The sequence below is a fragment of the Sarcophilus harrisii genome, chromosome 4, assembly GCF_902635505.1.
Source record: "Sarcophilus harrisii chromosome 4, mSarHar1.11, whole genome shotgun sequence".
NCBI lineage: Eukaryota > Metazoa > Chordata > Mammalia > Dasyuromorphia > Dasyuridae > Sarcophilus > Sarcophilus harrisii.
Window position 1 is genome coordinate 169,876,848 of NC_045429.1, and position 18,280 is coordinate 169,895,127.

An 18,280-nucleotide genomic window follows, 5' to 3' on the forward strand; every position below is an offset into this window, starting at 1 on the left:
AAAACCCTGATTGTTAAGAAATTTTTCGTTACATCAAACTTCAATTTCTCAAAGAATGAAATAAATAAGAATTGTAAAAATTGATAAAATATCATATTTGTGCAATGCTTTACTCCTATTATGTGATTATAGCAATTTTGTGATATAGTTGGGCTATCTAATTTTTTTCTTTCTCTTTTTTTGAGGCAATTAAGGTTAAGTGACTTGTCCAAGTTCACACAATCAGGAAGTTTTAAATGTCTGAGGCTGGATTTGAATTCAGGTCTTCCCGATTCCAGAGCCAGTATTCTATCCATTGTGCCATCTAGCTGCCCTTAGTTGGGCTATTCTTATTGTCATTTTGTCTAGTGTGTGTCAGAACCAGGACTAGACCTTAGCTTAGCTACCATAGAACAGTTCTATAAGGATCAATCAATAAATCCTTTCTTCTTAAGTAGCTTTGAGGTCCTCACATATAAAGTACTATAAAAGAATCACTGACTTTGTGAGTGAAATGTTATTTTATTGTCTTTCTAGCTTTGTCAGGAAGTAAAGCTCAGGAGGGAGAGCAAGAAGAATGACTATTCCAAAACTGTTGAACATAATAAGAATGTCCAAAGTAAAATAGCACCATTTTGGCCACATTCCTCAAATTCAGGACAATGTGACACTGCAGTGCTGAATGATGGATTCTATCCTGTAAGTCCAAATCCAGACTCTATGAAAGGAGGCAGCTTTCTTGAGGAAAATATATCAGTGAATAAATCCAAAGCAGTGTTCATGGACCCTCTGACCACAAGGAATCAAAAGAAATGTGATGGTGCATCTGACTTGAAGATTTCTGAGGAAGAAAAAAGGAGCTGTACTCATGCCCTCAATACAGTAAGTAAAATATAACTGGACGTAAGATTGTTTCTAAAGAAATATTTACATTTCAAGTTGCTAACATGACATTGTTTATATGTGTAAAGGCTCTTGAGGAACTTGCCAAAGTTAGTGAAGAATTATGCAACTTTCAAGCAGAAATCCAAAAGAGATCTAACCCCAGAAGGTAAGTTGATATATTTATGGTTCTTTTATGTTGGCTCACGTAGGATCTTGTTCAGTAAAATGACCCTATTTGGAATTTGAATATGTCTCCAAATTAAACCCAGAGTCAGTAGAAACTTGATTTGATTACATACTCTGTCATTTTCTTAATGTGAATAGTTAGCATCTTCTTAAAACTATACAAATATGATTATGTGTTTTCTGACTTCTAGTAACTAATATATTTTCACTATTAAAATACAAATTTGTAAAAAAAAAAAACCCACTTACCTTTTTAGGGAGATTGGGAAAGTCAGGAAATTTGTAACTCAATTTTAAAAAATCAATGTCAATATATTGGATTATTTGAAGAAGGTAGAATATAAGATTTTGCAAATATTGAATATTATTTTTGCATATGTTTTGAAAATAAAAAGCTATTATTAAAAAAAAACCAAATTTCTTTTTTTGAGTGTTAACATAGTCTGGTCATTCTTATGACTAATATAATGATTAGATCATGGATTCAGAGTTGAAATGGGTGCTAGATGTTATCTAGTCCAATTCCTTATACAGAGAAAGAAGCTAAGGCTCAAAGAGATACATGTTTTATTTGAAGTCACAAAGGTAATGGGAATCAGAAAAAGAATTTGACCCCAGGTAGAATGCATTTTCTACCACACTAAACTAACACCCCAAATATCTATTATTTGTTGAAAAACTTTTAAGTTGGAATGGCCTGATTGATTTTCTAGCCTAACAAATATATTTGTTAAATTTGACTGTTATATATATTGAATATATGTTATATATATATATACATGTTATATTTAAACCAAATCATAATTTTTTCTAAGATGATAGCTCATAGCTAAAAGAAATTGATTATACACAATAGATTAGAGACATAAAATAGAAATATAACAAATTAGAGACATAAAAGTATACATTGTATCTATACTCATTTCAAAACAAATTACATTTTATACACATAAGACACACCCAGTGCAATTTTGCAGAAGTGGGTACAGATAGTCTCAATACACAAGATAATTTTTTTAAATTTCTCACAGAGTTAATGTGTAGGGGTTGTTTTTACAGATAACTTGGCCAAGCATGTCACTTTCTCTATTATATCTACTTTCCATTGCCACCTTATTTAATGAAGGTTCCCACACAGCTCTTGAAGCTGGTTATCCTCCTCCACTGCTGCTTAGTTTTATATCAAGTTCTTCCTGTAGTTTCTTCCTCAAACAAAAGGTTTAATAAGAAAAAAAATGGAATTCAAACACAACAATGAATTAGCCTGATTTTCTATTTCATATTATTCATTTGGAAACACTATTCTTAGAATGGGTCACTATGCTTCACGAAATTACCAAAGGGATCTATGATACTAAAAAAAAAAAAAAATTAAGACTCTTGAAAATCATGAAAAGAGAGTTATTGGAGGAAGTTCTTGTGCTGGGAAATGATACCAGAAAGCAATGCTTGAGCAATATGTAGTGTCTCCTCTTTACTAAATCACCTGAGACCTAATCCACTGTTTTTTCTAGAAGACTTCTCCTAAATAATGTTATCATTAAATTGTTCTGTTTAATTTCTACATAGGATGAAGTCAGCTCCTTTTCTCCAGGAAACAGTTAATCCTGATGTGAATTACATGGTCAGCAGTGGACCCCCAACTACTCAAATTGGTTTTGATATAGAAAAACAGATAAATAGAAAAAAGCCAATCTATTTCGATGATATAGCCCATGACACTCCTATTAAAAACAGTTTTGCGGATACACTTTTTTTGCAAAAAAATGAAACTCCACCAATCCCTCCTCCAAGAAGCACTTCTCGAAACTTGCCAAGCTCATATTCTAGAGATTTCCTGGTTTTTGATGGTCCAAAGGAAAATTTAGACAAGTGGGAGATACAAGACTGCAGCAGTAAAAGGAATTATAGTAATAACTTCCCTGAAAAGCTACATGAAGCAACTGTGTCCAGCCCATATGAACAGAACACTTTGAAAGATCAAGTTCCTTTTGCCACTTCAGTGGAAACAGCCAAAACAGATAGTGAAACTCAATGTAATAAGGACTTGGAGACTAATATATGGCCACATGAAATAAGCAACCTTGGAACAAGTATGCCCTCAATATTGTGGTTTCCAAAAACTTGCCTTAATTCTGATAAGCTTCCATATGAGAAGCTAATTCAAAGTCACCAGGCTAATTCTGGTGCTGCTTTTCATGCAAGGGATGACCTGAATTCCTCTTTGAAACCTAACAGTGACTCATTTACAGGAGCTGGTTGCAACTTTGAAAAGATTTCAAAGAATGAAAAATTGGCAGCAAAGACAGATGAATTTAACCGAACTGTATTTCGAACAGACAGATGTTGCAGTTCAGCACAGCATAATCAGAGGCTCTCAAATTCTTCCAAAGACTCTAAGCCCTGTGATCCCTTATGTACATGTGCAGTTCATGCAAAAGAAAATGACAATCTGTGTTGTGCTCAGAACAGCCTCTCAGAGCTCAAAGAAAGAATGTCAAATACTTTTACCAAAAAAGTCATGGGAGGGCAAGCTAAGCAAGCACAGGAGCATCTTAGTACTAGCAATTATCATCATATGCTTCATGAACATAACTGGAGACCCAGTAATTTGTTAGGTCGTCCACGATCAGCTGATCCCAAGTCTAACTATGGAGTAGTGGAAAAACTGCTGAAAAATTATGAGAACTCAACAGGGTCTTTGTCACAAAACTCAAAATCCTTCCAAGATCAGTGGACAAAATTGAATTGCAATGTCATTAACAGTGACAATGAGACCTTTAGTCAGTATTTAGAAATGTTTCCACCAGAACAAGAAAAGCAAGAGCTTCAGATGAAGTCAGTTATGTCTATGGAGCAGCAAAGCAAAGAAGGAATAGAGAGGAAAAACTTAACAAAGGTAAGAGCAGATGTTGCATTTTTGTGTAGTGCTGCATCAGAATTTAGCAATAGGTAAGCATTAAGTTAGCCAATTATTCTTTAGTCTAAATGACCATATTGTGCCAATTTCTTAACTTATTGAACCTTTAGGGTTTTGGTTCTATAACTAACTTTGAACTTTAAAAGTTTCAACTTTATTATTTTCTTTGGTATTTTGAGGATCTATAACTTCACAAATCCATTCCTATCTTTCTTCACTAACACAGATCACATACTCTTCTATACCTTTATAGATAATTTTTTTTGCATTGCAAAAATAATAATTATAATAAATTAAATTTTAAAATTCAGTAATTTTCAGCTAACCTTGTGCATTAGCAGATTACTTCTTCAGACTTGGTTATTCTGGTCCTCAGAAAACATACAATTCATCACCAGATCATCTTACCAACCTTTCTATTTTGGTAGCCACTGGCTGGCATAACCATCAAAAGTTCAGAGTTACCTTCTTTACATGGTGAGACCTTAGAGTAGTATTTGAATGAAGTTTGAATTTTATTCTACTTGGACCAATAAACCACCATTTATGAATTTTATATTCTCATAAGATAATTTACATTAAATAGGCTTAGGGTTATAATGATAGCTGGTCTTGAAGTTCAAAATTCCTGGGCTTACCTCTGACCCCTGGAAAAGACTTCTTGCAGAAAGTAGAACATTAACTTCGATTTGAAGAAAGCCAGGGAAGCTAAGAGGTGGACTTGAGGAGTGGGAAGGTTTCCAGACATGAGGGACAGTCATTAGACACGTGTGATGAGTTGGGAGACAAAGTGTTGTGAGTGAGAAATAGCAAAGAGACTAGTATCACTGAGTTGTAAAATACATGAAGGTGAATAAGGTATGGGGAGACTAGAAAGATATGAAGGGTCAGGTTATGAAGGACTTTAAAAACCAGTGGATTTTATATTTTATTCTAGAGCTAACCAGGAACCAGTGGAATTTATTGAATGGAAGTGGATGGGGTGGGAATAATATGCTCAGACATGTACTTTATGAAGAACTGTTTTACAATTGAGTGGAGGATTGACTTGAGTGATGAGAGACTTGAGACAGGTAAACTAGTAGGAATTTGTAATAGTCTGGGCATGAGATGATAATGGGGAAAATATTACAGAAAAGATTTTTAAAATAATTTGTAATATTAGATTCACTCTTTCCAGAATCAGCTTCATTTATTTCTTCTGAGATTAAAGACATGCATATCTGTTTTAGTTAAGAATCTCACCAACGGACATATCTCTGGACAGATTTATTTTTTGATATCAAAGAGCATCTCTAAGAAAATGAAAATACAGAAATTTACTTGATGATATATATCAGTGAATTACAACCTATTATGGATAATAACAAGAATGACAGTCCCTGAATGACTGTCTTTTTAAAAAAATTAGTCTTTTTGTCTTTTTTTCACCTTGTATGTTTTAAAAATCCATCATCACAGATGTTATTTATGGAGTACCATAGGGAAACCAAAGATAGAGATGTTGAAGCAAAGTATCCAGGATTTTTTTACTTATTGTTTCTGAGGTTAGTTAGAAAAAGGTTTTACTTGCATTAGTTCACCAGCATCCTAAAAATATTTCTTGTGACATTGCATAAAAACTGCCAAAGCAAGGATAATATAGTATAGTTTTCATTCAGAGATGATACCTTTTGCTAAAGTGAAAAATTTAACACTAAATTATAAAAATGTTTTGAATTTAAAAGGATCTTGAGCATGATCTAATCCAACTTCCCTAGCTCACATTCCTTTTTTGTCCTTTGCAAATCCTAGTGTGAACATGAATTTTCACCTTTTCCATTAGAAACTTGAATCTTGTCAAATAGCCCAAAGAACTTTGATTTAATAAGGGAGTTCTTAAACTAGATTCTGTAAACTTTAAAAAGATTTATAATTGCATTTCAGAAGATCTTCTTTTGTAATCCTTTTTATTTTATTTGATACATTCAAAAAATCATTGTGAGAAAGGGTTCATAAGTTTCACCAAAATGCCAAAGAGTGACATGATATCAAACTAAGAATCCCTGCTTGAATGTTTTTCCATTACTTCATTTTGACTCAGAAAGATAGTCTTGCAACATTTTTATAAGGAAAGTGGAGTAATATCAGGATCTGAAAAAATTCTCTACATTTCTAATTGCCTCACAATGAGCCAGTTAACTAGAAAATGTCAGGTTATGTTCTTTCTTTACCTTCTGCCTCATTTTTTGTTCATGAAAAGAAGTAATTATATGACCCACAAGAAAAATAACTCCTCACAAAAATAATTGTGACTACCCTAGATATAAGAAGTAGAATCTTTACAAAAATCAAATTAGAAATGAGGAGAGTAGAAGATGCAGAGAAGAGATGAAAATAGTCAGTCATCAAGTATATATTAAGATCTTACTAGTTCCAGGTCAGCTAGATACTGCAGTGTATAGAGTACTGATGTCAGGAAGACTTTAGTTCAAATCCAGATCCAGATACAGTTGTGTATTGGGCCTATTTTAACCCTATTTGCCTCCATTTCTTCATCTTCAAAATGATTAAGACAAGCCTCCATTATCTCTACCAAGAAAGCCCCCACGGTTGTAAAAAAGCATTATGATTTAACAATTACAACTTAACAAATTGCAAGCATTTGCTAATAGGCATATTAGGACTGGGGATTCTTTATGTTACCAAAACATTCGGGACTTCAAAGACCAATGTTCTAGGCATCATCTTAGACTTTTAAGAGCCTAAAACTCTTAATAGATATGTGTTGATGGTAATAGATACCAGTAGAGGGAATTTCTTAACCCAAGAGTTCCCAGAACCAGAGAAATTATCTTATCGTTGCCTAGAATCCCTATCTTTTTATTCTTTCAGTTCTCATTTATCTTCTAGTAAATCCTAACCCTAACATCATCACGAATGGAACCCAACTCTTTCTGGATTTTAAAAATTGCAGCTTTCCAGATTAAAAAAAATAAGATTCTACTGAGGAAGGTTTTGGATCCCCAATCATCCCAGAGGAGAGTGATTTATTAAAATGTGGGTTCATAATGGGAATAAAAAGAATTTTTTCTAATAAAAATCTTGAAAGTATGAAAGTTTTGTTAACTATCTAAATACTTTATTTCACAATAGAAATGATTTGAAAATGGACACTAAGAAAAGTCTCTAGAATGCAGGTTGATGCCACCCAAATATCTAAGTCTTTTCAGTAGTGAGAAAAATGTTTCTAAGCTCCCCAGTTGAAATGTTACTTTGTAGTATTGGTGGGCACTTCCCCAAGTGAATGACTGTATTTGTGTTCTAGGAGTCTGTGGCAATGAAATCAACTGATGGAAAAGGGTTTTCTCGGCCTACCCGGCCAGCAAATCGACGCCCACCTTCCCGATGGGCACCCAGATCCCCATCTGCACCCCTCGCCTTGAAGAAGACTGTGTATGACTACTCTTTTTCTCTGCAATCAGAGACCTCAGTTGTCTGAGTCTCCCTAAGACAGGATTGGTAGATCCCATGGCCAAAGCTCTAGACCTTCTTTCCAAACAGAGCATTCTGTGTGTTTGTACCCAGTTGTGTCCTGCTCTGTATCCTTCAAGATTAAGAATTCCACCTATCAATATACAGAACAAGCAGTTAACAATCTTAACTTTTCATCAGTCTTCAGTGTTTTTAATCAACCTATGAACCATCTTCCTGTATTTTTCGTTTATTTAATAGCTCAGCACAGCTTTTTTTAAATGTCATCCTCATTTATTTGCCAATTGGATTTATGTTTAAATAGTGTACATTTTTGTATATTCTAATGTTCCTGCTAACAGCAGGAAGTGAGCTTGTATGCATGACAACATGTCTGTAGGTGCATGTGTTGAATAGGCAGTATCCTGGTATGTACTTAGGTGAGTCAAATTTATGTGCTAGTGTTGATCTTACAATTATAACATGTATACCTATATATCCTTTGTGTTTATTTTAAAAGTTTGAAAATATGCAGTACTGATATTTATATTTTGGTTATCTATTACTTAGATAAGAATACTTAGGTATTCAGCTATGGTGTTTGGGGTACAGAAAAAAAGTTATTCTACCACCCCAACTGCAACAATATGCATTGCAAAATATGTATCATATACAGATTCAAGCTTAGTGGAGTATCTTTGATAATATTCTTATAGCACTTCTTAACCTTTATACTGAGAAAACACCATAGTTGGGCTGATTTTTCCCCTTTTGTAATGAAAAATTGCATAATTTGTAACAGAGTAGCCTCCTGAAGCTGAGAGTTCTGCCTAAAATACCCACAGATACTTTTCTGTATTGCTCAGTACAGGAGGTAGCTTTTACTTCATGCTTGCCTCACTGCAATTTGGGAACTCCAATTCATGGGAAACTAGACCTTAAGGAGCTTCTTTTGGTGTTTTAGTAACAAACTCCCCTGCAAAGGGGCATGAAGTGGGTCTGCTATGTTCCAAATTCTCTGTAGTGAATAATTATCAGTTCAATTCAACAAAACTTTAATAAGCTTCTATTATGTACCAAGCATTGGGTACTCAAAGCAAAATATTATCTGCCCTCAAAGAGCTTATATTTTATTGGTGGGAAATAGCATATGCTTAATCAAGTTTTTGTGTAGTTATGCTATCTAGACTAATGAACTTTAGGGCAGTGGGTAAATCTACACCAACACCTTCAGTTTTTACAGTTTTCACCTTCTTTCCTAAAATTATTGGTATAAAAGAATAATTCACTTTATATTATCAAAAAAGAAACATATTTTGATTCTCACCTAAATTATGGTGAATTCTCTTTTTCTGCTGCAAACAAGTTATTATGTATCTATATTCCTATATAACATCAGTTACAGTTTTACAGTTGTGAACTGGCAACAAACTGAATTTAGAGAGCATATATATTCTTTTACCCTTCTGAGGAAAATCAAAGTATTCTGATTCCTGAAAAATTAAGATTGAAGGTTTAGAAATAACCATGATCTTTTACTTGTCTCTCTGACAAGTTTTACACTGTATTTATTTCTCAGATATTAACTTCTTTCAAGGGCTTCCTCTGCTGCCAAAAAGTTAGTTGGTTCACATGACTGGGGTCCTTTGCCCACAGGGATTCAAAGAGCCTGGTTTTTGTTTTGTTTTGTTTTGTTTTGTTTTGTTTTTGTTTTTATCAGCAGTCAGATTATAGAAATGTACATTACCCTAGATGAGGTCTTGAGGTCTTGAAGTATTTAGATCTTAAATCCCCCCTTGCCTTAAAAAGCTCAGGGCTGTTGCATTGTGATAAATTGAGATTTAATTTTTACCTGTAAACAGATGGAGTTTACCAGGAGTTAAATTGCCTGCTTCCAGACATCTCAATGTCTGGATTTAAATTTGGGCCATTCAGATTTCAAGATCATTGCCCTCCATCTTTTTTATTGCATTTCAAGCCTTCATCATAACACAATGCTGCCACCTTCAGAGAAAATCTACATAAATTCCAAATGATATGACTCTCAAAACATGCATTTTTTTTTTCATTTGGAGTTAGAGAAGGGTGGGGAAGGAAAGAGAGAACAGAACAGTTCTGAGAAGCATGGTTAGTTTGTGGTATAAAAATTCTGCACTTATTGGGAAGTCAATACTTTTTTGCATGGTAAGAAGGACCTAATAATGATACCTGAATGCCTGACTAGTTTGTTGTACTTGTTTGTGTTCTACTTTAGAGCATCTACTATAGATGCCATCTCTTGGTAAGATAGATGTCAACCTACACAGTCATGCCATTTTCATATTAAGTACCTTTTAAATGAATTAGCAATACACTTGACAAAAAAAAAATCTTCCACCTTTATCTGTATAATTCTTTATAAATGTGCTATACCTTTCTCAGGAAAAAAAAAATTACCAAGTGTGTGAAAAATGATTCTGTAGTAATATTTGTGTTGGTGTAAGGATTTAATGGATGATTTTTCAAATTAAATGATAGAATATGTATACATGCTTGAAACTTTAAAAAAATATAATGGATAATTCAACAACACATTCTATATAGGCAATTCTAAAAGGTGCAGATAAGTTGCTGATCTGCAGGGGTGAAGGAAGCTCCCTACACTGATGAAATTAAAGATATAAACAAAAAAAATAATGCCCATATTGCAAAATGAATGACTTTGGGGCTATATGAACACTTATAAAAATTTACCTATTAGAAACACTTTCATCAATACAAGTTTTTCCGAACCAAACATTATGGAAAAGATATAGAGTAATCTAAATTCATGTGATCAGCTTTCACTTTTGGTAATAAGACTATCAGTCTAGACTAAATATATTAACTAGTATTTCTTGTCATCCAAATTTTGGAGTCAACAGTTAAACCCAGGGAATGGAATGGGAATAGGATTAAACACAGATGGAAGTTTGTGAGTTTCTAGCACGTTTGCTTGTGTGTTTGTGTTTATGTCTGCGTGTTCTATGTGTCTCTTTGTGTTCCAAGGCCATAAATATAAGTGATTATTTGTATTATCAACTGTTTTTATTACCCATAATTGTTCTCTCATTTATCCCAGGTAATTTTGTTGGTTGTGTTTTATTTTTAAGATAGTCCCACAAGGTTGCCACTAAACTCTGGATATTGTCAAATAAATTAGGGGTTTCATAACAATCTCTTTCATCCTGTAAAAATGTTCTTTCCTAAAAGGGAGAGTTTTTGCTTTTGTTTATTTTTCAATGATTGAAACTATTTCTTTTGGTAAAAACGTATTAATAAGCTCTTGCTTTTATAATCTCTCCTTAAACTGTTAAAATATGTCCAAATAGAATATGGGTTTATAGAAATACCCAATGTGGCCTTTATTTCAAGAAACATGTGATTTACTCTTTTTTTCCTAATGAATATGAACCTCTTAAATTCTAAACATAAATATAAACATGTTTCTTCTCCTTGTCTCTTATTTGGGAAATGGGAGATGGCCCCAAGATACAGGAGGAAAACACAGCTTACCTTAATTGTTCAGTTTTAGTATTTTCTTACACCACTATAACTATGATATCTAAAGGCTAGTGTACTACTTACCTACTCTGGGGATTTTAATTCATATCTTAATTGAATTGAATTTGTGTGAAAAAAGCAATCCCCTGAAATGAATCAGATAATACCAAATGACCTAATTGTTGCCTAGATATGTATGTTCACTTTTGATAGAGTATTGCTTGAAATTGTCTAGTAAGTACTGATGCTAAAAATAATTTGGGTACTCAATTATATTATCAAGTTGTCCTGATTAGCAGTAAAACCCAAAGGAAGGCAAAACTAAAACATAACTCTTCAGGAATTAGGGCATATTCATCATAATCTTCTCTCAGTCTACATTTATATGGCCTAAATATAATACATTTATGGAAACTGAAGCTCTATTTAACTGATTATTATACAGTTTGAATCACTCTGTGCTTTTGTTATTGTTATTGTTGTTTTGTTTTTTAACATAGCAGAAATCTTTGCAACCATTTTAAAAACACAATGATTCATATGATTTGGGTGTGACTGAAATGCTATCTTTTTGAAGTCAGGCCACTGGCAATGTCCTAAAGCCACTTCACCTCAAGCATTTTCATAACTTTTCTTATCATATAGAGATTACTTTCATAAAAATGATGAGATTGCAAGAATTCAAACTTTGGTATAGACTATACAGACTTGGAGTATTGAAATCAGATGCATATGACTAGTGGATTCTGCTTAGTTTATTATCTGTTAATATTGAATTATATTTATTTAAGTGAAACTATTTAAATGACATTATATGATTATGAGGAGAAGAAAAAAGTTATTTTTAAATTACTTACTCATTCCCCCTGCTGAAATATCTTTGACATATATGTTAAAACCTGTTCTTTTTTTTTTCTTCTTATATATCTAATTCCAAATTATGCTTTATATACAGTGTCTCAAAATTCTCAGTGCTGTTTTTGAGATAATATAAATACTATAATATCAGTTTCTAAAGCATTCTGAAGGTATAGTTTCAATACATCCTGAATGGAGCCCACTTTATTAAAATATTGTTTATATGAATGTCAATAGTTTGATTTTGCATTTATGGTAAATAGTCTTTCCAAGACTAATGTGCTATATATGTTCTGCTCTAAAATATCATCATAGCAACAAGTGAATGGATGAAAACTTCTGCCTTGAAATCACATATTTGCAGATTTACTTCTACTCATTACAACTTTTAGAGATTCAAGACTGAAGATGAGTTATGAGTCTCTACCACTTTGTTCTTATGTTTTTATTCTTCATAAATCATGTCCTTTTTATTAAAAGTACACAACAGTTGAGAAAACATGCAATGTGTTGAATAGAAAACTGTCCTTGTATTCAAGATCTCAATTTAAGTTCCCTTTCTGACATTTACTATCTGTGTGACTATAGGCAAGTCTCTTAACCTTTTAGTGCTATCCAAGCAACATTCTGTATCTCTAAGTTTCCACAGAATTGCTGACATTTCTCTAAAAGGAAATTTCCACATTGGGAGTTCTCTTACATTAATAATGCCACAGATCTGGAGCAGCCTCCTACCTATCCCCAAATTAATTTCTAAAATTCTGCTCCCTGGTGTTTTGTCCAGCATAATATTGTTCATTTTCAAAATAAGGCCAAGTTAATTACTGGCTTTATATTTTTCTTTGTTGGTGTTAAATTGAATTAGGTAAAAGATTTTCTGGAGAAAAATAAACAATTTATGATAAATTTTAGAGATTCAGATTTTCATCTGAACATAGAAAAGCTCTTGACATCCTTCTAGAGAATATCTTTCTAGAAATCTCCTAAAACTCTTTAGATTGATTAGTATAAACGGAGTAATATGACCACAGAGAACTGTCAATAGTTTTCAACCAAAAGATCTGGACTTTCTAGGCAGTCAATAAATGAATGCTGGATTGAACATAGCACAGAGCAGTGTCTTGAAGAAAGAAATTTGAATTCCTAGAGTGTATCTCTCAAACAACATTTAAAGCATATTTTCTTCTCTTTAATGTCTTTTGGATTACTTGCCCCTTTTACTTTCTCTTTCCAGTCTCTAACATCTTTAGACAAAATTGTGAAGCAGGTATCATCTCTTCAATGCCTTCTCATTCTCTTCCCCATCACTCTGGGACTACTTGCAGTTATTGGCTCTTATTCTACTTTCATTCCCCAGGACTAGCTGCTTCCATATGCTCTTTCCTCTTTTATCATGTTTTTCTCACTTTCCCCAATGAAAATTTAGCTATAGATCTCCAGAATTCCAGATGTCAAACAACCCACATTCTGTTAATCTCTGCCCTGGTGTTACATTAATACAGGACCCAGTACTTAACTAAATTACCTCCAAAGACATTGCATTCTTTAACATGCATTTCTTTGTCTTACCATTAAGTCACTCTAATAGTAATATTAGTGTTTTAATTTGAAACCAGAGGCATTTATAGTGGAAAAGACTTTCTAAAGTCGGTGAATCACTGAGAGTATGGAACTATCCATACTTATCTTATTAACTAACCTTTACCACAATAATTTAATCGTACTGAAAAAAAGATTCAGTACCATAATGACCATCGGTGTTAATGTTTGTAGCTAAGACTAAGGTCTTTATTAGATAAAAAGGTGACAATAAGAACCTATTTTTATAGCCCTCATCAAAGTCTATTTTATCTTCCCATTGCCTCAATGGCACCTGATATTAAAAGCAATTGTAGTAGAAAGTTACTTGTCACAGGTCTGAATTTGAGCTCAAAATCATTCATTTTATAGATGAGGCAATTAAATCCTAGAGATCATAAGATCTTAAATTGGGAACTAGAAAGTAATTATGGAATCATCCAATTGAAATGCTTATTTTTACAGATGAGAAAACTGAAGAACCAAAACAATGAAGAAATGTTCAAGGGTAACTTGTTCAAAATTTTTGTTAATAGTAGGGCTCAGATATAATCAGAAGACATTTTCAGTGAATTAAGTCCATGACCAAATTATGTACATAGAAATAGAAATAGCTAATACAAGATTTTCATACTGGTACTCAGCACTTAGTGCAGTACCAGGCACATAGTAGGCACTTAATAAATGATTGTCGATTGATTCAGTGGGCCTGTGTTTTCATTGTTACAATATGGATTGGATATGAATGAATGAATGGGTGAATGAATGGATATATGAGAATGCCAAAATAGGGACATAGACTTGAAAAAGTTCCCACACACAGAGTGAACTATGGGAGAAGTTTATAGTGTAATTCATAATTTGTCAACCAAAAATAAATTTCTTAGTTTTAAAAAAAGTATTCTCAATTTCAATAATAATACTAGAAGCATGAATTATTTTGAAAAAGAATCATGTCACAATCACTCTGCAGGCAACAGCTCCTAAATGGAAATGCCTTACATTGCTTAATTTGTGGCCTTGAACCTTTTGTCTGCCATCAGTATTTTTAAGAATTTACCATCCCAAAATTAAAGCCCTTGAATTCCCATTCAGCTTCCCCCTAATATGCCATCATGATAAGAGATGTTATCTATCAAAGCAGGATAATTCCTAATCTAGCAAACTCTCTGCATTTAGACTATGTTTTTCTGAAAATTTGAAAACAAATGCCTTTAAAATCAAGACTTTTTTTTTTTTAAATCAATACCTTTAATATGGTTTTCTGTCACATTGCTTTGTTCCATCACTGTATGCTTTTTTGTCACTGATTCCTCTACACTCAGTACCAATTGCTGTTGAATTTTCTACTTGTGATTCTTTTTAAAAAAATTCATTCTCACTTCTTTCTTTTTAAAACTACTGACAACTAAATGTGCAACCTTTGGTTTTCTTTTGAAGATGCATCATACCCTCTTCCTCATTAAGTGTTAACATACATTCTCTCATGTTGAACATGATTCTGATATTATTTTTGGGAGATTTTTGAATGTTTTTTTTACTTGAAAATGTTTTACAACATATAATATTATATGTTGTAAGCAAGTAATCTGAGGGTCCAGTACATTGAATTATCCTGAAAAGAAAAAGGAGATAATGTGATTCCTCAGCCTAAATCTAGTTAACACCTAAAGATGATTTGCACTAAATACAATTTTCCATGTAATATAAGAGAATTCAAACAATTAGCAGCATATAACATAAAATATATCAGAGTAAAATGAAACACAAAACATTTTAAATGGTAAATGATATATGATAAAAAGATGACAAAAGAAATCCAACTCATTACCTGATTTTTGGTCTTTCTTATAAATACCATAATTCTTTATTTCTAAAGGAAGACATCTTGAGCAAATGTTTCTAATAAATAAAAATGGTTCTTTTAAAATTAATTTTTTTTTCTTTTTCATGATATTTATTTAACAAAGGATGGTAAAGGCTTGTTTAGAAACATGTCTCACATCAATGAATTCTATATACCTTATAAGATGTTCCTTGCATTCAAATGCAACTAAATTGTACATTAGAGTGGTGTTTTTGTACTACACAACTAATTTTTGGAATGAAAATTATACTTTTAATACATATTATACAAATTGTATTTTAATTCATATAAGAAAGACCTAAATTTAGCATTATTGTAGTCTTATGAAATTCTGTCTATAGAACTATTTGGGGGGGGGGAAGTAGGATTCTTGGTTTAAAAAATATACTCTTTGAAATATGGGATTATGAATATGAAATTATGGGATTATGAATCTCATTTAGGAGACTCTAAAGTTTTAGAGCTTGGTAAGGAGTATCTAGAGGACTTTAATTAGGAAGTCGTATTTGTATCTGTGATGATAGAAGTTACAAAACTTGATGAGATCATCAGAAGAGAAAGTAATAAGCAAAAAGGGTTTAGATTGGAAAGTTAGGGAAACATTCCCCTATTTAGGGGAAATTTATAGGGAATAGACAAGGGAAAAGTAAAAAAAAAAAAAACTCTCTACCATAGTGAGGGCCCAGTTGAGACCAAGAAAATGAATTTATAGCATTTTTGTGCTTTTTTGTCAGTGCAATTTTGTGATTTCCTATGACATGATTTGGAAATTTGATGTTAAAGCCAAGGAGGCTAAGAATAAAAATCATTAGGAATAACAGAATAAAGGTCTATGAATATGGTCTGGAATAGTTTATAGATAGTAGCAGGATAAACAAAATAAGCAATTAAAAACTGAATTTAATCAGTTTAATTCAAGTTACTGCTAGGTAACTGGATTCCCTAAGGCTGTTTAAACAAAGTATAAACTGTAGCAAATCTTTTTCTTCCTAGAGAGGCTTCTAGCACAGGTTTGCAGACTGCATGGTTTCCTGCTGTCCAAGAACCAACTAATGTAACCTCAAAAAAAGCTCTTTCTCACCCTGTTAGCAACAAAGCCATGGTGTTATCAGTCATAGTACTTCATTCAAAGAACATCTACCGTGACACAGGGAGTTTGAAATCCGAATTGGTAGCAAGAGAATAAGCTATGATAAAATCACATAAGGAAACTGATAAATGTCTAATGGTTCTTTATATTTTTTCCATTTTTTTCATTTATTCATTTTTTTAAATTGAATTTAATTTTATTTGTTCAAGCTTGTCTTTCTTGGTTAATACCATCAATCAGCATGGTACTAACATGTAAACAGTAGTAAAGAGTAACAGTAACAGTAGTAAAATTTGATAAATTTTAATTTATTGTTTGTGTAGCTTACAAAGCAAAGCACTGAAAATGCTTAGATGGGCTTTAATCAGTTCCACAAGCACAAAGGTTTGGTCCTAGCCTTACTGTTAATTTTTATTAGACCTACACATGCAAGTTTCCGCAACCTGGTGAGTATGCTCTTTTAACTTCCATTGAGTTTAAAGGAGCGGATATCAGGCACACTTCCAAAAGTAGCCCATGACACCTTGTTTAACCACACCCCTACAGGTTACAGCAGTGACTAACATTGAGCTATAAACGAAAGTTTGACTAAATCAAATGTCCCTGTTTTTCTTAGTTTTTTTCCAAGCCAAAGAAAGTTCTCTCTGCCCTCCAAAATAGCATAGTAAGATACCACTAATATCAAGGGACATCTGTCAGAGATAATTAATTGGAGTGATAGTTGAAATAAAACCGACTTCTTGAAACATAGCCCAAACCTTCAATCTCTTAACTTGAAGAGCTATATTCTTGACTGAGGAAATTTTTGTTAAATAGATTCTGGTTTCTTAGGTGGCACTATCTGGCATCAGCTTTTCATTTTCTACTTCATTGTCAGAGTGTCTCTAAATTGTCACATTTATCCTGAAAAATCTATTCAAGTAATCAGATTCAAAAATCACCAGACAGTTTGCTAATGTAATGCTAGAAGAATGAAAAACATATTTTAAAGGACTAAAATATTTAAATAAATGATTGACCAATTATTCGTTTTTTCTCTAACCTTTCTCTTTCTTGATCTTTCCCTTCATTAATTATTCCAGTTATTGTCAGCCCTTTGGAAATTCTAATTAAAGACACTGAACCACTAAAACCACTGGTCACTAAAATTTCGAATTACTTAGTCAGTAGCTAGAGAAACAAATAGAATGTCAGTACACATGCATGAGATACTGCCTGGAAAATCTGAGGAGTAGAAGGGAAGGACCGTTATCAGTGGCACGGTTGTGATTAGTTAGATTGAATGGGAAAAGTAGAGTTTGTTTAAGACAAAATCTTTTTAATTTAATAAATATAAATAAATAAAAATAATTTGATTTTTCAAATGTAAAATGGCCCCAAATAAAGCAAATCAAACAGTGTATAGCACATTGTTGTTCGGTTGTCTCTGATTTTTCCTGACCAGATGGACCATACTATCCATGGGGTTTTCTTGACAAGGAAACTGGAATGGTCTAATATTTTCTTCTCTAGGTGTTGTTGTTTGTCCTTCATTCTCAAAGAAGATCATTACATCAGGGAGGTGAGGCTATGACATGCAAGTGAATTGGATTTAAGTGAGAGAGGCCTGTGCAAGGTCACCTGCCTCACTTTCCCTTCCAGAATCATCTGGGTCCAATGGCAAGAGATAGATCAGGATTATTGGAGATGGCCCTGGATGCAATGAATTAAAGCAAACAGAGCTTAAGCAACTTAACCAGAATCACATAGCTAATAAATGTCTGAAGCCAGATTTGAATACAGGTCTTCCTTACTCCAGGCTCAGTGCTCTATTTCTTGAACCATATCACATATAGTAGACAAAAAAAAAAAAAAAAAAAAAAAAAAAAAAAAAAAAAAAAAAAAAAAAAAACATTTTTTAAAGTAAATGAATAATTTTTTTCTCAAAAATACATAATGTTTA

At 32.8% G+C, this 18,280-nt stretch overlaps 1 protein-coding gene across 2 annotated transcripts in view; it reads left to right on the forward strand.

Moving 5' to 3' along the window:
• Nucleotides 1-16,782, forward strand: part of KIAA0408 (KIAA0408 ortholog) — a 31,425-nt gene extending 14,643 nt beyond the window's left edge. For both annotated transcript variants that reach the window (XM_031964300.1, XM_003769425.4), the window contains exons 3-6: nt 517-861; nt 951-1,030; nt 2,620-3,949; nt 7,278-16,782. In XM_031964300.1, the coding sequence (XP_031820160.1) occupies nt 517-861; nt 951-1,030; nt 2,620-3,949; nt 7,278-7,451 (1,929 nt within the window). In that variant the 3' untranslated portion in view covers nt 7,452-16,782. The remainder of the gene's footprint in view (nt 1-516; nt 862-950; nt 1,031-2,619; nt 3,950-7,277) is intronic.
• The last annotated feature ends 1,498 nt before the right edge of the window (nt 16,783-18,280 follow it).